This window comes from Lycorma delicatula, chromosome 10 (assembly GCF_047948215.1).
Source record: "Lycorma delicatula isolate Av1 chromosome 10, ASM4794821v1, whole genome shotgun sequence".
Classification (NCBI taxonomy): Eukaryota; Metazoa; Arthropoda; class Insecta; order Hemiptera; family Fulgoridae; genus Lycorma; species Lycorma delicatula.
Window position 1 is genome coordinate 109,174,234 of NC_134464.1, and position 21,454 is coordinate 109,195,687.

General features: G+C 31.7%; 1 protein-coding gene across 3 annotated transcripts in view; it reads right to left on the bottom strand.

The window, feature by feature from the left end:
* Nucleotides 1-9,806: 9,806 nt before the first annotated feature.
* LOC142331427 (uncharacterized) overlaps nt 9,807-21,454 on the bottom strand; it is a 45,790-nt gene continuing 34,142 nt past the window's right edge. The window contains exons 1-4 of one of the 3 annotated variants that reach the window (XM_075377314.1): nt 18,872-18,919; nt 17,423-17,575; nt 16,488-16,632; nt 9,807-10,119 (exon numbers count right to left, since the gene is read on the bottom strand). In XM_075377314.1, the coding sequence (XP_075233429.1) occupies nt 10,076-10,119; nt 16,488-16,632; nt 17,423-17,575; nt 18,872-18,889 (360 nt within the window). In that variant the 5' untranslated portion in view covers nt 18,890-18,919 and the 3' untranslated portion in view covers nt 9,807-10,075. Of the gene's footprint in view, nt 10,120-16,487; nt 16,633-17,422; nt 17,576-18,871; nt 18,960-21,454 lie in introns of those variants that run through there. The other 2 variants (XM_075377315.1, XM_075377316.1) reach the window with 2 other exon arrangements.

Consider the following 21,454-nt stretch of genomic DNA (forward strand, 5'->3'; position numbering starts at 1 on the left):
TCGGATCTCCAGGTGGGGACTACTAAGGAAGGGGTCACCAGAAAATTAAAAAATAACATTCTACGAGTCGGAGCGTGAAATGTTAGAAGTTTAAAAAAGGTTGGTAGGCTAGAAAATTTAAAAAGGGAAATGGATAGGATAAATGTGGATGTAGTAGGAATTAGTGAGGTTCGGTGGGAAGAGGAAGGTGACTTTTGGTCAGGTGATATTAGAATAATTTACTCAGCTTTAAATAATGGGCAGGCAGGAGTAGGTTTCATAATGAACGAGAAGATAGGGAAGAGAGTAGAGGATTTCAAAACGCATAGCGATAATATAATTGTAATAAGGATAAAATCAAAACCTAAACCAACAACGATTGTTAACGTCTATATGCCTACAAGCGCCCATGATGATGATGAGGTAGAGTGTGTATACGAAGAGATTGATGAAGCAATTAAACACGTAAAACGAGATGAAAATTTAATAGAAGTTGGAGATTGGAAAAGGCAAAGAAGGAAATATAGTGGGTGAATACGGGCTGGGCAAAAGGAATGAAAGCGGGGACCGACTTATAGAGCTTTGCACGAAGTATAATTTAGTAATTGCCAACACCCAATTTAAAAATCACAATAGAAGAATATACACTTGGAAAAAGCCAGGCGATACTGCAAGGTATCAGATAGATTATATCATGGTTAAGCAAAGATTAAGAAATCAACTTGTTGACTGCAAAACTTACCCTGGAGCAGACATTGATAGCGACCATAATTTGGTGATAATGAAATGTAGATTGGGGTTTAAAAACCTGAAGACAAGGTGTCAGATGAATCGATGGAATTTAGAGAAGCTTGAGGAAGAGGAGGTAAAGAAGATTTTTGAGGAGGACATTGCAAGAGGTCTGAGTAAAAAAGATAAGGTAGAAAATGTAGAAGAAGAATGGGAGAATGTTAAAAAGGAAATTCTTAAATCAGCAGAAGCAAACTTAGGCGGAATAAAGAGAACTGGTAGAAAAACTTGGGTTTCAGACGATATATTGCAGCTGATGGATGAACGTAGAAAATATAAGAATGCTAGTGATGAAGAAAGTAAAAGGAACTATCGGCAATTAAGAAATGCTGTAAACAGGAAGTGCAAACTGGCGAAAGAAGAGTGGATTAAAGAAAAGTGTTCAGAAGTGGAAAGAGAAATGAACATTGGTAAAATAGACGGAGCATACAGGAAAGTTAAGGAAAATTTTGGGGTATATAAATTAACATCTAATAATGTGTTAAACAAAGATGGTACACCAATATGTAATACGAAAGGTAAAGTTGATAGATGGGTGGAATATATTGAAGAGTTATACGGAGGAAATGAATTAGAAAATAGTGTTATAGAGGAAGAAGAGGAAGTTGACGAGGATGAAATGGGAGAAACAATACTGAGATCTGAATTTAAGAGAGCATTAAAGGATTTAAATGGCAGAAAGGCTCCTGGAATAGACGGAATACCTGTAGAATTACTGCGCAGTGCAGGTGAGAAAGCGATGATAGATTATACAAACTGGTGTGTAATATTTATGAAAAAGGGGAATTTCCATCAGACTTCAAAAAAAGTGTTATAGTCATGATACCAAAGAAAGCAGAGGCAGATAAATGTGAAGAATACAGAACAATTAGTTTAACTAGTCATGGATTAAAAATCTTAACTAGAATTCTATACAGAAGAATTGAGAGGAGAGTGGAAGAAGTGTTAGGAGAAGACCGATCTGGTTTCAGGAAAAGTATAGGGACAAGGGAAGCAATTTTAGGCCTCAGATTAATAGTAGAAGGAAGATTAAAGAAAAACAAACCGACATACTTGGCGTTTATAGACCTAGAAAAGGCATTCGATAACGTAAACTGGAATAAAATGTTCAGCATTTAAAAAAAATTAGGGTTCAAATACAGAGATAAAAGAACAGTTGCTAACATGTACAGGAACCAAACAGCAACAGTAACAATTAAAGAACATAAGAAAGAAGCCGTAATAAGAAAGGGAGTCTGACAAGCATGTTCCCTATCTCCGTTACTTTTTAATCTTTACATGGAACTAGCAGTTAATGATGCATATCATTAGCACAAGCTAAACGAATATTTCTTCAGTAAGAAATATAATTTGTTTACATCAAAAATTAATTTAAATGTCAGGAAAAGATTTTTGAAAGTGTATGTTTGGAGTGTCGCTTTATATGGAAGTGAAACTTGGACGATCGGCTTTATTCGGAAAACTTATTTCATATTCTACTGCTGCAGCTGTAGCATTACCATTACAGACAGCCAAAATGAATACCACATCAGTGTATACCACATCAGTCTGTTGTAAATAAGTACAGTTTTTTCAAGTTAAAAACCATAAGAAATCACTAATTATGTCCCTTAATTAACGTCCTAAAAATTTCAATACGATCTCATTTCACCTGGGTAGCTGAAATCCAAGTGAAATTTTGCACAAGCCGTAACTTGCAAACAATCCGTTTTAGGACATATGTTTGTATGAATTTTTCCATTATTTTCACATGCAGAATAGGTTACAAAATTCCCGGGTGAGCTTAATGATACATCCTATTTATTTATAGTGTTTGCATAGAAAACATTAAAAAAAGTTTTGTAAATATAAAGTTTTTGGTGCTTAAAAGAGTTTTTGAAAGGAATTCAGGAATAGGTAAAGTTTGAATATCATTCTCATTCATCCTCTGAAGTATTATCTAAACGGTAGTTACCGGAGGCTAAACAGGAAAAAGAAAAGAAAAGAAAGGTAAAGTTCGAAGGTTATTTAGAGGTTAGATTCCACTTTATGGAAAAATGTTTCTGACAAGACTTATGTATCATTGTCTCTAGAATCCAAATTCGAGGTGCAAATGTGTCCCATTTAAAAAAAATTAACTTCTAATCTAGTTAGCCCTCCTCTGGTCAAAATCATAATTTTTTTTGCATCTTCCAGAAAAATCACTTCCTTCAATTTTAGAAAAGGAGGACGGGGGAGGTCTAGGACACCTGTTTTAAGTATAATATATATTTTTAAGTAATATATATTACTTCATTTATATGAAGTAATGTTTTTTGTGCATGTTCCTTGTATTTTGAAGATATACACTCAGTCTGTCCATGTAATATTAACTACAGGTACTGTTATTTAATTTTATACTCATGGGTTTATGGGTTGTTTGATCAACAGTGTTTTATTGATTTGTCTTATAATGTAAATCTTTTTGTTTGTGTGTAATTTTGAAAGCTACACACTAAAAATCTTTATGAAGTTTTATCGGTATACAGAAAGGTTGTAAATTACCTCCATATTTTAATTTGCTATAGTTTTTATATTTAGTGACAAATGTTTATATGTGATGTTTACAATATAAGAGATCACCTATTTTATTAATACATAACATCAGCACCAGCATTTCTCATGACTGTAAGTTTTGAGAATGTTTACAAAGCATTTCAGCATGAACTCTGCAGTGGAATATTGATCAGAATGCATCAAATTTATATCAACACTCGACTAAGAATTACAAATGTAATAAAACTTCTACATCCACTTCCTTAAGAAAATTTTGCAGGGTATGACTTTAGGTTCAAGTAAAGCCCACACCTTTTATAAAACCTCACAACCTGGATGTAGAGGGTTGGCATCAAGCCAATATGATTGTTCTACAGATCATATTGGCTTTACATGGCAGTTTGCAATATTCTTAGGATCAAATACAGCAATATTTGATGAGTGGTCCAGCTACCATTGGTGAACTCATATTAAATACACTTCATAGTGGAAGGCTGACTGCATTAGCTGAAGTGATATAAAGCATTGTTGAGCATATTCTCCGATAAACAGGTACTGTTCTATTTCTACCCAAGTAAGTTCTAAGAAACAGAACAAAACTGTTTCATTATAATATATTATTAAATATAAAACTATTAGGAATATAAAATAGTTACTTTACAACCAATCTATATATAACATTAAATATTTCATGTTAAATGTGTTTTTTTACATAACATTTTATCTATAAGTATGGGTAAGTATCCATTAACATCGACTAAATATTTTATTACACAAGTTCTTTAATGTAGTTGTCAACTAAAATAATTCTTTTATTGTAATCATTACATAACATATTATATAGATCACATACAGGATGGATATATATGATACTCTATGAACTCGTCATTGCAAATCAGCTGATTTCAAAGTTGACAGTTCTAAGATTCAAATCCTAGTAAAGGGAATTACTTTACATGGATTTCAATTAACCACACATCTCAGGAATGTTTAACTTGAGACTTACAAGACTACACTTCATTTACACTCATAAATATCCTCTGAAGTAATACCTTACGGTGGTTTGGGAGGCTAAACAGAAAAAAGAAAGAGATATGATATTCCACAGATAAAAAAAAATTGTTCCAACATTTACCTGGATATATTAAGAGAAATCACAGTAAAACTTAATTAATTAGACCAGTATTACAATGTAACAAAATTAAGTGATAGGTGTAAGATATAATAAGTGATAAAATAATAATTTTAAATAAAGAAGAAATCATTACTTGATTTCATGTCTGAACACAGGTATTGTCCAATATTTCACTAAAGTTTGATCAATATTTGTAATCATCTATAATCGTTCTCTGTTGCAAAATGATTTTGTGTATCTTCTCGTACTTTGATACTGTGTTCATCATTTTACAAACAGAGGTTGGACTGCTTCAGTCTTACCTCTGTTTATTTATAACAGTTCAGACTTGTTTTCCATCTTCACGGGTTACCTTTACTAGTTTGATGATCCATCTGAACATCTATGCGTAAGATTAACATGATTATCCACACAGTTGTCTGGTAAACTGTACTTTATCATGTGTAAAATATGATAAACCATCTAGTTTAACCATACAGTTTTAACCATCTAGTAAATTGTAACATGACATTGATTTCCAACTACCTGCACAACATACTGTTGTCTACTAACATACCTACCTTGAGGTTTTGGGGTGTTCCAAATTGCAGATTTAACATAGACCTCCAGGTTGCTGTATTATCGTACTGACTGAGTTTACATGGTGGTACCAACATCATGATTTTTTAATAAGTATTGGCAGACAAAGCAAGGTATTGGTCCCCTACACTAAAGATACGTTGATAATAGTTAGATTATTAAATTAAAGAAATAACAAGATCTAAGCTGTAAATACAGACAAAATAAAATAATTCATTTCTTGACAAATAACTGGATTGATTCAATATTAATTTCACTAGAGTTCAAAAACAAAAAAAAAAAAAAACAACTTTAATTTAACCTAATAATAAACAGTTAATTAAAAAAAAGACTTTTTACAGATAAAGAAAAAAATAACTGCAAACAAATTACGATCGTTTCACATGTTGTTCGTTGCATTGTGAAATGACTGAAATATAGTTCTAAACGCTGTATTTTAATAATGAAAATTTCCAACTGGCTTCCCTCTCCACAATAGATGTTTGAGACCAAAATACTCAATTTTTATCATGATGTACAGCATGATGTTTTAATATACTGAAAAGAGTCTGGAACAATAAAACAATGAAAAATATGCACTCTTATTTCCATTTTTTTTTCTTTTCATCCTGTCTTTTGGGTTATGCAGAAGCAATTTGGCAGGATTTTATGGCCGGTACCCTTCCTGATGACAACCTTTAGGGCAATTGAAGTTTGTAAAGTTGCACTGCATGAAAAATTGCTTATACCCAGATATACTCCCACATTATCAGGTGCTCCTTTCCCACGTCTAACCTCTGAGAATGCCAAATGGCTTCTTCTGCTTATAATTTTCCATTAAATAAGTTACAAAAAAAAAAAAAAAAATTGTTATGATATTGTCACTAGGCTTTGTCACTTAAAATTCGAACTTTTCATCTAGAATTCATTGATTTTATGTTATTATTAACTGGCATCAAGTAGGCAGAACAGAGGCAGGATCATGGCAAAGACTTCATGAGAATGTGCGACAACATTTTTAATCATAGATTTTTCTTGAGAGTTAATAAAATAAACTGCGGAAGAATGCAGGGTTAACTGAACCTTACAACCCTCAATGTAATAAGGATAAAATCAAAACCTAAACCGACAACGATTGTTAACGTCTATATGCCTACAAGCGCCCACGATGATGATGAGGTAGAGTGTGTATATGAAGAGATTGATGAAGCAATTAAACACATAAAACGAGATGAAAATTTAATAATAGTTGGAGATTGGAATGCAAGCATTGGAAAAGGCAAGGAAGGAAATATAGTGGGTGAATACGGGCTGGGCAAAAGGAATGAAAGAGGGGACTGACTTATAGAGTTTTGCACGAAGTATAATTTAGTAATTGCCAACACCCAATTTAAAAATCATTTTAGAAGAATATACACTTGGAAAAAGCCAGGCGATACTGCAAGGTATCAGATAGATTATATCATGGTTAAGCAAAGATTTAGAAATCAACTCGTTGACTGCAAAACTTACCCTGGAGCAGACATTGATAGCGACCATAATTTGGTGATAATGAAATGTAGATTGGGGTTTAAAAACCTGAAGACAAGGTGTCAGATGAATCGGTGGAATTTAAAGAAGCTTGAGGAAGAGGAGGTAAAGAAGATTTTTGAGGAGGACATCGCAAGAGGTATGAGTAAAAAAGATAAGGTAGAAAATGTAGAAGAAGAATGGGAGAATGTTAAAAAAGAAATTCTTAAATCAGCAGAAGCAAACTTAGACGGAATAAAGAGAACTGGTAGAAAAACTTGGGTTTCAGACGATATATTGCAGCTGATGGATGAACGTAGAAAATATAAGAATGCTAGTGATGAAGAAAGTAAAAGGAACTATCGGCAATTAAGAAATGCTGTAAACAGGAAGTGCAAACTGGCGAAAGAAGAGTGGATTAAAGAAAAGTGTTCAGAAGTGGAAAGAGAAATGAACATTGGTAAAATAGACGGAGCATACAGGAAAGTTAAGGAAAATTTTGGGGTATATAAATTAACATCTAATAATGTGTTAAACAAAGATGGTACACCAATATGTAATACGAAAGGTAAAGTTGATAGATGGGTGGAATATATTGAAGAGTCATACGGAGGAAATGAATTAGAAAATAGTGTTATAGAGGAAGAAGAGGAAGTTGACGAGGATGAAATGGGAGAAACAATACTGAGATCTGAATTTAAGAGAGCATTAAAAGATTTAAATGGCAGAAAGGCTCCTGGAATAGACGGAATACCTGTAGAATTACTGCGCAGTGCAGGTGAGAAAGCGATGATAGATTATACAAACTGGTATGTAATATTTATGAAAAAGGGGAATTTCCATCAGACTTCAAAAAAAGTGTTATAGTCATGATACCAAAGAAAGCAGAGGCAGATAAATGTGAAGAATACAGAACAATTAGTTTAACTAGTCATGCATTAAAAATCTTAACTAGAATTCTATACAGAAGAATTGAGAGGAGAGTGGAAGAAGTGTTAGGAGAAGACCGATTTGGTTTCAGGAAAAGTATAGGGACAAGGGAAGCAATTTTAGGCCTCAGATTAATAGTAGAAGGAAGATTAAAGAAAAACAAACCGACATACTTGGCGTTTATAGACCTAGAAAAGGCATTCGATAACGTAAACTGGAATAAAATGTTCAGCATTTAAAAAAAATTAGGGTTCAAATACAGAGATAAAAGAACAGTTGCTAACATGTACAGGAACCAAACAGCAACAGTAACAATTAAAGAACATAAGAAAGAAGCCGTAATAAGAAAGGGAGTCTGACAAGCATGTTCCCTATCTCCGTTACTTTTTAATCTTTACATGGAACTAGCAGTTAATGATGCATATCATTAGCACAAGCTAAACGAATATTTCTTCAGTAAGAAATATAATTTGTTTACATCAAAAATTAATTAAATGTCAGGAAAAGATTTTTGAAAGTGTATGTTTGGAGTGTCGCTTTATATGGAAGTGAAACTTGGACGATCGGCTTTATTCGGAAAACTTATTTCATATTCTACTGCTGCAGCTGTAGCATTACCATTACAGACAGCCAAAATGAATACCACATCAGTGTATACCACATCAGTCTGTTGTAAATAAGTACAGTTTTTTCAAGTTAAAAACCATAAGAAATCACTAATTATGTCCCTTAATTAACGTCCTAAAAATTTCAATACGATCTCATTTCACCTGGGTAGCTGAAATCCGAGTGAAATTTTGCACAAGCCGTAACTTGCAAACAATCCGTTTTAGGACATATGTTTGTATGAATTTTTTCCATTATTTTCACATGCAGAATAGGTTACAAAATTCCCGGGTGAGCTTAATGATACATCCTATTTATTTATAGTGTTTGCATAGAAAACATTAAAAAAAGTTTTGTAAATATAAAGTTTTTGGTGCTTAAAAGAGTTTTTGAAAGGAATTCAGGAATAGGTAAAGTTTGAATATCATTCTCATTCATCCTCTGAAGTATTATCTAAACGGTAGTTACCGGAGGCTAAACAGGAAAAAGAAAAGAAAAGCAAGGTAAAGTTCGAAGGTTATTTAGAGGTTAGATTCCACTTTATGGAAAAATGTTTCTGACAAGACTTATGTATCATTGTCTCTAGAATCCAAATTCGAGGTGCAAATGTGTCCCATTTAAAAAAAATTAACTTCTAATCTAGTTAGCCCTCCTCTGGTCAAAATCATAATTTTTTTTGCATCTTCCAGAAAAATCACTTCCTTCAATTTTAGAAAAGGAGGACGGGGGAGGTCTAGGACACCTGTTTTAAGTATAATATATATTTTTAAGTAATATATATTACTTCATTTATATGAAGTAATGTTTTTTGTGCATGTTCCTTGTATTTTGAAGATATACACTCAGTCTGTCCATGTAATATTAACTACAGGTACTGTTATTTAATTTTATACTCATGGGTTTATGGGTTGTTTGATCAACAGTGTTTTATTGATTTGTCTTATAATGTAAATCTTTTTGTTTGTGTGTAATTTTGAAAGCTACACACTAAAAATCTTTATGAAGTTTTATCGGTATACAGAAAGGTTGTAAATTACCTCCATATTTTAATTTGCTATAATTTTTATATTTAGTGACAAATGTTTATATGTGATGTTTACAATATAAGAGATCACCTATTTTATTAATACATAACATCAGCACCAGCATTTCTCATGACTGTAAGTTTTGAGAATGTTTACAAAGCATTTCAGCATGAACTCTGCAGTGGAATATTGATCAGAATGCATCAAATTTATATCAACACTCGACTAAGAATTAAAAATGTAATAAAACTTCTACATCCACTTCCTTAAGAAAATTTTGCAGGGTATGACTTCAGGTTCAAGTAAAGCCCACACCTTTTATAAAACCTCACAACCTGGATGTAGAGGGTTGGCATCAAGCCAATATGATTGTTCTACAGATCATATTGGCTTTACATGGCAGTTTGTAATATTCTTAGGATCAAATACAGCAATATTTGATGAGTGGTCCAGCTACCATTGGTGAACTCATATTAAATACACTTCATAGTGGAAGGCTGACTGCATTAGCTGAAGTGATATAAAGCATTGTTGAGCATATTCTCCGATAAACAGGTACTGTTCTATTTCTACCCAAGTAAGTTCTAAGAAACAGAACAAAACTGTTTCATTATAATATATTATTAAATATAAAACTATTAGGAATTTAAAATAGTTACTTTACAACCAATCTATATATAACATTAAATATTTCATGTTAAATGTGTTTTTTTACGTAACATTTTATCTATAAGTATGGGTAAGTATCCATTAACATCGACTAAATATTTTATTACACAAGTTCTTTAATGTAGTTGTCAACTAAAATAATTCTTTTATTGTAATCATTACATAACATATTATATAGATCACATACAGGATGGATATATATGATACTCTATGAACTCGTCATTGCAAATCAGCTGATTTCAAAGTTGACAGTTCTAAGATTCAAATCCTAGTAAAGGGAATTACTTTACATGGATTTCAATTAACCACACATCTCAGGAATGTTTAACTTGAGACTTACAAGACTACACTTCATTTACACTCATAAATATCCTCTGAAGTAATACCTTACGGTGGTTTGGGAGGCTAAACAGAAAAAAGAAAGAGATATGATATTCCACAGATAAAAAAAAATTGTTCCAACATTTACCTGGATATATTAAGAGAAATCACAGTAAAACTTAATTAATTAGACCAGTATTACAATGTAACAAAATTAAGTGATAGGTGTAAGATATAATAAGTGATAAAATAATAATTTTAAATAAAGAAGAAATCATTACTTGATTTCATGTCTGAACACAGGTATTGTCCAATATTTCACTAAAGTTTGATCAATATTTGTAATCATCTATAATCGTTCTCTGTTGCAAAATGATTTTGTGTATCTTCTCGTACTTTGATACTGTGTTCATCATTTTACAAACAGAGGTTGGACTGCTTCAGTCTTACCTCTGTTTATTTATAACAGTTCAGACTTGTTTACCATCTTCACGGGTTACCTTTACTAGTTTGATGATCCATCTGAACATCTATGCGTAAGATTAACATGATTATCCACACAGTTGTCTGGTAAACTGTACTTTATCATGTGTAAAACATGATAAACCATCTAGTTTAACCATACAGTTTTAACCATCTAGTAAATTGTAACATGACATTGATTTCCAACTACCTGCACAACATACTGTTGTCTACTAACATACCTACCTTGAGGTTTTGGGGTGTTCCAAATTGCAGATTTAACATAGACCTCCAGGTTGCTGTATTATCGTACTGACTGAGTTTACATGGTGGTACCAACATCATGATTTTTTAATAAGTATTGGCAGACAAAGCAAGGTATTGGTCCCCTACACTAAAGATACGTTGATAATAGTTAGATTATTAAATTAAAGAAATAACAAGATCTAAGCTGTAAATACAGACAAAATAAAATAATTCATTTCTTGACAAATAACTGGATTGATTCAATATTAATTTCACTAGAGTTCAAAAACAAAAAAAAAAAAAAACAACTTTAATTTAACCTAATAATAAACAGTTAATTAAAAAAAAGACTTTTTACAGATAAAGAAAAAAATAACTGCAAACAAATTACGATCGTTTCACATGTTGTTCGTTGCATTGTGAAATGACTGAAATATAGTTCTAAACGCTGTATTTTAATAATGAAAATTTCCAACTGGCTTCCCTCTCCACAATAGATGTTTGAGACCAAAATACTCAATTTTTATCATGATGTACAGCATGATGTTTTAATATACTGAAAAGAGTCTGGAACAATAAAACAATGAAAAATATGCACTCTTATTTCCATTTTTTTTTCTTTTCATCCTGTCTTTTGGGTTATGCAGAAGCAATTTGGCAGGATTTTATGGCCGGTACCCTTCCTGATGACAACCTTTAGGGCAATTGAAGTTTGTAAAGTTGCACTGCATGAAAAATTGCTTATACCCAGATATACTCCCACATTATCAGGTGCTCCTTTCCCACGTCTAACCTCTGAGAATGCCAAATGGCTTCTTCTGCTTATAATTTTCCATTAAATAAGTTACAAAAAAAAAAAAAAAAAATTGTTATGATATTGTCACTAGGCTTTGTCACTTAAAATTCGAACTTTTCATCTAGAATTCATTGATTTTATGTTATTATTAACTGGCATCAAGTAGGCAGAACAGAGGCAGGATCATGGCAAAGACTTCATGAGAATGTGCGACAACATTTTTTAATCATAGATTTTTCTTGAGAGTTAATAAAATAAACTGCGGAAGAATGCAGGGTTAACTGAACCTTACAACCCTCAATGTAATAAGGATAAAATCAAAACCTAAACCGACAACGATTGTTAACGTCTATATGCCTACAAGCGCCCACGATGATGATGAGGTAGAGTGTGTATATGAAGAGATTGATGAAGCAATTAAACACATAAAACGAGATGAAAATTTAATAATAGTTGGAGATTGGAATGCAAGCATTGGAAAAGGCAAGGAAGGAAATATAGTGGGTGAATACGGGCTGGGCAAAAGGAATGAAAGAGGGGACTGACTTATAGAGTTTTGCACGAAGTATAATTTAGTAATTGCCAACACCCAATTTAAAAATCATTTTAGAAGAATATACACTTGGAAAAAGCCAGGCGATACTGCAAGGTATCAGATAGATTATATCATGGTTAAGCAAAGATTTAGAAATCAACTCGTTGACTGCAAAACTTACCCTGGAGCAGACATTGATAGCGACCATAATTTGGTGATAATGAAATGTAGATTGGGGTTTAAAAACCTGAAGACAAGGTGTCAGATGAATCGGTGGAATTTAAAGAAGCTTGAGGAAGAGGAGGTAAAGATTTTTGAGGAGGACATCGCAAGAGGTATGAGTAAAAAAGATAAGGTAGAAAATGTAGAAGAAGAATGGGAGAATGTTAAAAAAGAAATTCTTAAATCAGCAGAAGCTGAACTTAGGTGGAAAAAGAGAACTGGTAAAAATCCTTGGGTTTTAGACGATATATTGCAACTGATGGATGAACGTAAAAAATATAAGAATGCTAGTGATGAAGAAAGTAAAAGGAACTATCGACAATTAAGAAATACAACAAACAGTAAGTGCAAACTAGCGAAATACAGAACAATTAGTTTAACTAGTCATGCATCAAAAATCTTAATTAGAATTCTATACAGAAGAATTGAGAGGAGAGTGGAAGAAGTGTTAGGAGAAGACCAATTTGGTTTCAGGAAAAGTATAGGGACAAGGGAAGCAATTTTAGGATGAAAGAAGAACAGGATGAAAGGGGAGAAACAATACTGAGATCTGAATTTAAGAAAGCATTAAAAGATTTGAATGGCACAAAGGCTACTGGAATAGGCTATTTACCTGTAGAATTACTGCGCAGTGCAGGTGAGGAAGCGATTGATAGATTATACAAACTGGTGTGTAATATTTATGCAAAAGGGGAAGTTCCGTCAGACTTCAAAAAAAGTGTTATAGTCATGATACCAAAGAAACCAGGAGCAGATAAATGTGAAGAATACAGAACAATTAGCTTAACTGGTTATGCACCAAAAATCTTAACAAGAATTCTGTACAGAAGAATTGAGAGGAGAGTGGAAGAAGTGTTAGAAGACCAGTTGGTTTCAGGAAAAGTATAGGGACAAGTGATGTAATTTTAGGCTTCAGATTACTAGTAGAAGAAGATTAAAGAAAAATAAACCAACATACTTGGAATTTATAGACCTAAAAAAGCCATTCGATAATGTAGACTGGAATAAAATGTTCTGCAATTTAAAAAATTAGGGTTCAAATACAGATAGAAGAATGACTGCTAACATTTACAGGAACCAAACAGCAACAATGATAATGGAAGAACATAAGAAATAAGCTTTAATAAGAAAGGGAGTCAGACAAGGATGTTCCCTATCCCCGTTACTTTTTAATCTTTACATAAAACTAGCAATTAATGATGTTAAAGAACAATTTAGATCCGGAGTAGCAGTACAAGGTGAAAATATAAAGATGCTATGATTTGTTGATGATATAGTAATTCTAGCTCAGAATAAAAAGGATTTAGAAGAAACAATGAACGGCACGGATGAAGTCCTATGCAAGAACTACTACAAGAAAATAAACAACAAAACGAAAGAAATGAAATGTAGTAGAAATAACGAAGATGGACCACTGAATGTGAAAATAGGAGGAGAAAAGATTATGGAGGTAGAAGAATTTTGTTATTTGGAAAGTAGAATTACAAAGATTGACAAAGCAGGAGCGACATAAAATGCCGAATAGCACAGGCGAAACGTGCCTTCAGTCAGAAATATAATTTGTTTACATTAAAAATTGATATAAATTACAGGAAAAGATTTTTTATAGTATACATTTGGAGTGTTGCTTTATATGGAAGTGAAACTTTGATGATCAGAGTATCTGAGAAAAAAGATTAGAAGCTTTTGAAATGGGGTGCTATAGGAGAATGTTAAAAATCAAATGGGTGGATAAAGTGACAAATGAAGAGGTGTTGCGGCAAATAGATGAAGAAAGAAGAATTTGGAAAAATATAGCTAAAAGAAGAGACAGACTTATAGGCCTCATATTAAGACAACCTGGAATAGTCGCTTTAATATTGGACGTACAGGTAGAAGGAAAAAATTGTGTAGGCAGATAACATTTGGAATATGTAAAACAAATTGTTAGGGATATTGGATGTAGGGGGTATACTGAAATGAAACTACTAGCACTACAAAGGGAAACTTGGAGAGCTACATCAGACCAGTCAAGTGACTAAAGACAAAAAAAAGTGAACATCACTTCGAGTTAATTGTGGATTTGTTGTAGTATCAAAGCTACAGTTCATTGTGTCAAGGTTTGGGAAAAACTCTTGCACAATTTTGGCCAGACAATGTGATAAAACAATACAATAGCATCTTAGCATGTAATTTAACACCTGAGATCCAAATTCAATACCACATCATTTAGAAAAAATTATTAGATTATGAAGTTACTTATTTTTCTTCAACAATCAATATTGATCAAATTTCGAGTAATGATGAAAGGATCTCTTTATAAATAAATTATATAAATTTCTTTGCTAAGATCTCTAAAATTGGTTAAGAGGGCAAATCAATCACTACGTTGATTGCGCTTTAAAGAAGGAGAGAGAATTTTTTTCACCCTTACAACTCACACAAAGCACTCACGCATTTTTTCACAGCTATTTTAGTGACAAAATTTTGAGTAACATGATTAGCATCTTTGTAGACAAAATATTCAGAAGTTATCACATTCTTTAAATTAAATTCATTGCTACCATCTAACTTGAAAATATACCATTCTAAAGCGCGAGCTCTAACAGGAAGTTCATAATCCAGTGTATTCGAAAAGTATCTACACACCTACATAAAAATGATTATAGGTTGAGGGATTTTATTCTGTGTTAATATGAATAATGTTTTCTACAAAGGTTTGTAATTCTGTATTGAATGCAGTTAGCTTCCATGACCCGATCAGGATGTTGTGACAAGAATATGTGTCAACTAAAGAAGATACGAAACTTTCTTGTCACTGTTTGTTCATTGTATTTAAATGATTGAGGCTGTCTTTCCATGTGCACACTGAACAGTGAATATTTCTCATTTAATACATCTTCATAAGCATAATGGGTATATACAGACAATGAAAGATTAGTATTTTATTAGATTTCCAGGTACACTGGTTCCTAATCGATATGGCGTAAGAACACTAATCGAAGACTTTGGGGAGATTGGATCAGTAAAGAAATATGAGTGAAGTGGTAGACCATAAGTACTCGATGAAGACGTATCGACTACTATGTGATGTAGTCTTAACAAATCCGTGCAAAAGTTAGCTTAACAGAAAAATAGCTGCAACAAGGCAATTTGTAATAAGCTCAGTCTTGTCCCATATAAAGCGATTCAAAAGTTATTGGCCAGAGACTGTGCAAAGAGAATTCAATACTGGGAATGGTTTCAACAGTTTCTAGTGGATGTTTGTGAGCTGCCAACTATTTAAGCACAAATTTAATTTATACTACCATTTAAATATGAATTCAATTCTCTGTGAAAAGAAACTCTAAGAAATTAACCTTGTTTTGAGAAAGCTGATACTTTGCTAAAAAAATAGTAGCATTTCAATATATTCTACTAATTTTCAGATTTACATCGTGCAATACTCTTATTATTATTATTATTATATAATCATTTTATTATAATTACCGATTATAATTTAATACACATGAAAAAAAGATTCCAATCCATGAGTACTGAAAAACCCTAGAGAAATGGCATAAAACCACATTAAAAAATCCCAAGGAACCCTCAGAAAACTCATAAATACCACACTAAAAACTATACAAGAAGTACAGATTTTGGAATAGTAGGCTCATGGCTGTTACCAAAGACCAATAGGAATGGTATTAAGAAGTACAATATTTCTTACGTTTATTGATTTTATGGATGTTTCATAGCAATAATGCAACATGCTGTCTGTTGGGAGGTAAACAAACAATTTTTTCTGGCTGTGCCACATTTACAGTATCATAAGAGACACAATGAAGTAGTTTCTCTGAGGACAATAATGTTCTTTATAAAACTGGTTTCTGTGAAAAGATTATAAATTTACTTGCAAGAATATATAAGCTGCATTTCAGTAGGTTTGTTATGTGATGAGAAACAGCATATTTTGACACTATAAAGATAGAAACAAGAAACCTCATATAAAATCTCACTCGGAATGGTTATTCTTTATCAAAAGCCACGAGTTTTCGTAGCTTTTGGAGTGACGTGTGACTTCTCAATCCTACAAATACTGTTTTATCATTTCACATACACTTTGGTATCACTTTTTTTAAGCTTTTAATCAAAATAACAAATTATTAGATATTATTTAGAATGCTAAATATTAGGTAAACCATCAAATAGTAAATTAAAATATCTTACTTGTAAAAATTAAAATATCATCTATCATAGCAACAGGAGCAATCAAATGTACTGTTCGCTCTGTTTCATGCTTGATTTCTTGTTTAATACTGGAAGATAATGGATCTTCATCAAGAAATGAACTATCAGTTTGTGCATCCATACTCTGCAGCAAAATATGAAGTAATAATAATAATAATTTATTATCTTTATATAATTAACATCTATTAATAATATATCTATTTTTCTTACAATTATAAAATAAATTGATTTTCATAGAAATAACTCATCCATGTGAGTACATCTACAATAATATTCAACTGGAATTTGCAGTATATAATCACACATGATAGTGCAAGAAAAGGGAAATATTGGAGGCATTGGCATTAAATTAATAGATCAATAGAAAAATGTTTGCACAATCTAAATTGTTTGGTAAAAGAAACAGGTTGCTGGTGCAAATATAAAGAAGCACATCAACCTTGTTTGGAAACAAAAATTGCAGTGACATAGAATAAGGATTATTGGAACCTATAACAAAGTTTCTTGTAACTAAACATGCTTCATAAAGGCAAGGATAGCTTTGTACTCTTTTAAACATTTATATAAACAATGTTAAATGTGGGTATAAAATGAATATGTTAGTCACCTTTGTTTAAGGCATGAGGCATCTGCTCACTGTATTTTATTTGTTACGTATTGTTGTACAAAATTTATCTACCATAAAATGTTAGATGCAATTTGTTAAACAAAGCTATTTGACCCACTATACTCCACTAATAAATGTTTTTTACACTATAAATGAAAATATCTCTTGTCAGACATGAATGCTCAATAATATGTGGGCTAAAAACAGTAAAAAAAAATATCTTTACGAACAGAAAAATTGAAAAGTCTTACAATAACTAGCTTTTATGTTTTTCACTTAAGCCAAAATAAAGAAGAAAATAGGTTACTTGTTTAAAAATTGTCAATTTATCATCATCAGTCTTGGCAAGATGTACAAACAAATATTCTTGTTGCCCAGTTTCATGCATGTCTTCTTTTTTAATGGGCAAGGATAATGGATTTTCTTCCAAAACTGAATCGTTAGTTTGTGCATCCATACTCTGCAAAAAAAATATAAAAATATATTAATATCCTACTACAAAAGTGTGACTTAAAATAAGCATGTTAAATGAAATATTACTGAAACATAACATCTGATGAAGTCAAGAGCTTGGAACTACATATATTGTTAAAGATAATTTAAGATATGTTATGTATAAAACTGGGTTTTAAAGCACTAAAATGCATCAGTTATGTATGGAAATGATTTGCTATACATATAATTTATATTTATAACTAACACCACATGAAAACCAGAGTTTTATGGTATAACTGAATTTCTAAATCTCCAAAAAATCTTTATGAGTAGGCAATAACAGTAGAGGTGATGGTTTTTTATTACCTATATTGATACAATTTTTTGCAAAAGAAAACCTAAATATAGACTATATGCTATGTATATAGACTATGATGCTAAATTAAACAAGGATTATTGCATGTTTTTAAAGTACTAGTGGAAGTCAATTCAGTTGTATTAAAAACAAAAATTTAATTTTTATACAATCAAAAAATTGTCAGAAGAAAAACATAATTAATGAGTTAAGAAGCCAGTAACATAAAATAAGGATATATAACATGAACTATTAGAAGAACGCGAGTCAAAAGTGAGTGTCCTAACCTGACCCTAGTTATAACTTTGTCACATTAGACATGAAAACTTGTAAAACTGCAGACTCTCATATGCCATTATCAACCAAACCAACCATTAATAAACACATTACAGATTTTTGCATGAAATATTCAGGAGCAGCATTCGATTAACTTAACATCTAAATTTATTACAGTGTTTCTGGTAGAGCCAGACTGCATTAATTTTCTGTGGTACAAAGAAGCCATTGTGGAAAAGTTAAAAATTTAACATAAAAATATGAGATTATCTCTTCTTATAGAAAGTTTATGAGAACCTTCTACAACTACCTTTTACAGAATTGAACAATCACAAGTACATCAAATTTAATCAAAAATATAATTTATATGTAGGATATGATTTCAACTGAAAAAACACAAGCACATCGAAATCTGCCTATTTCCATAAATATGTTTAATGTTTTAATTATACTTGTTTGAGAATACTTCAAACTATTTCGCCTACAGAATAATTCTGAATATCTCTCTCTTGGTGTTCACGACTAATTTCCCGTTTGCTAATGCTCTGCCTCCGTCACGGGTGAGCTTCCGTAATTTCACAAAAAGTAACATAGCAATTTCTTACCTTCTGGGTATCCAAATATGATTAATTATTAAATCTGTTATTATACAGTTTACTATATTATATTTAGTTATATTAATATACTTACGACACGTAAATAATACATACATCTTTCACTCTGTAAAAATAATTTTAATGACTACCAAACACCACACAGATCACAGAATAGATTTCATATATATATGAAATTGTTTATTTCTAAACAAACTGCCTTAGTACTGAGACATATAAAAAAGTCCGATATAAGAGTTTCTTAAGGCTTTGAACCGCTGCCCGCCATGACAAATCATAAGTGGACCTCCTTAGTATATTGCACTGACAGAGAATGGATGAGAAGATACTAGTCTGAAAGGGGGTAAACTGACCTAGCTGTTGGATTTGAGTTTTCGCGAGAAAACGAAAACAATTCAAACATTTATTAATGACTGATGAAATGCTTGTTTTGGCATTTAAGACCCAATATTTCTGGGATAATGAATGATGTGTCAATCGTATACCAGATTGTAAAAGACATAAATGCTCAACAGTAATAAATAATTTAGTTATATTTGCCTTTGAGTGTACGATAATAGGATGTTTAGCTTCATAATATAATAGTGTGTTATAATTTACCTCCCACTCATAATAATCCTCAATCATCCAGAAATAGGTCAAGTGAAATATTCAAGTTAGAAATAATTTGATGTTTCTTAAGTTTATTTAATTCATTACTAAAATGTACATGTTGAGACTAATTTATGAAAAAGGTAAGGGTCTGACCCTTACCTTTCTCTTATAGTTAAATGATCAGTGATTTGTTTGGATCGATTTAATTTAAGATTGTGCATTAAATCATAAAGAAAAGCTAAATGTACGAATTAGCTTATATAAAAATGAGAATTATTGTCAACTAAAACAATATTTACTAAAGATGATGATATAGTTTTACGTTTTTCTATATGACATTTCAGATCCTTATTATAATTATTAAAGTTAATATGAGTATTTGGTGAATGAAATGAAAATTGTAAAGAGCCAAGGAGGACATGCCACCAGAGTGAAATATCAATTAATTACTTTGATTACAACCTCTGCGCAATACATCAGTTGGATTTTTCAAAGACTTAATAAGTGCCGTTTAGCATTTGAGGTATCTCTTTGAATTTCAGTAGTTCTATTGCTGAAATATTCTTGGTCATTCATCCAAACAGATGGATGTCCAAGTGAATCCAGGACAATGCTCTTGTTGAATCTGAATACAAATGAATTTCATCAATATGTATATTCAGAGCATTTATTAACTTCACTAATAAACATGAGAGTAGTAAACAACCCGATAATTCAAGCCTAGGTAGCATTATTTGCTTTAAAGCAAATTACATGAAATTGTTTGCTTAGCTAATAAAGTTTGAATGTAGATACAACAGCCATAACCCTTTATGGAGGCGTCTGAAAATCCATGTATTTGGGATGAGTTAACCTCATTGCCATTGTTGAATTTAACTGGACTTATCATCTTAATTAATTCAATTAAATGCAATTGATTGTATAATTTATACCATTGAGATAACGTTGTGGGTAATCTATCATCCTGATTAATTTTAAGTTGCTATAAAGATAGTATAAAACATTTATGATAGAAAACAATAAGACCAATAAAATCTAATGGGTCAAATACAACTGCAATAATAGAAAGAATAATTCTTTTAGTATAAATTTTAGTATCAATAGATTGAGTAATTTGAAATGATAATGTGTCTATAGAATTGTTCCATAAAATGCCTAAGGCACGTTAACTGATGTTGGTGAGCTAAAGGAATAGAACAATTATGCTCAGGAGTAGCAATATTATGATTATTAAAAAATCATCTATGAAATGGTAATCCACAACATTGGAGTAGATTAAAAACATCAACCTTTAGTTGGATAGCTTCATCTAGATGGTCAGAGCCTGAAATAAAATCATTTCTAACAGCATTGCATGCTGATGGGAAATCTCTTTGGTTTTCATTTGATATTTGAATTAGGCATCTAGTGGCGGTTCCATATGTTATAGTTTTAAGTGCAAAATGTTTTGATCTGGAGATTCACACCACAAAATGTGTTGTAAATTAGTGTCATAAGGTTTAATTAGTATTTGACAACACATTTTCGCTATGTCTGATGTAATGACATAGTTATAAATTCTAAACCTAATATTATTGAGAATAAAACCTGTCGGACAACAGGCCCAACTAATAGTGTATCATTAAGAGATAAACCATTAAAGGTTTCAGCTGAGCCATCAAAGACAAGTCGCATTTTAGCAGCTAGACTTGTAGGCTTAAATATTGAGTGGTAGGTAAATAATGTACATCTGAAGCATTAGTTAATAAATCGTCAGAATTAAGTAATAGTATATGGCCTAATCTTAAGTATTGTTGCATAAAGGTGAAATATTTTTATGATTAAAATTGTTGCATAATCTCTGTTCCAGATATAAGAACCTATTTTTGGTGTTAATGAAAGAATCACCAAGCCGGAGTTTATCGGATTTACGTGGTAATGAAACAATAAAGCTGCCTTGCTTGTTTCTAGTGGTATTAAGTTTGAAGTGTGTTTCACATGTAAGAAGTTTCATTAAGTGAAACATTAGAATCAGTTTCATAAATTTTCCAAACCTTTTCAAGTATAGTTCAATGATCTAAGGTAT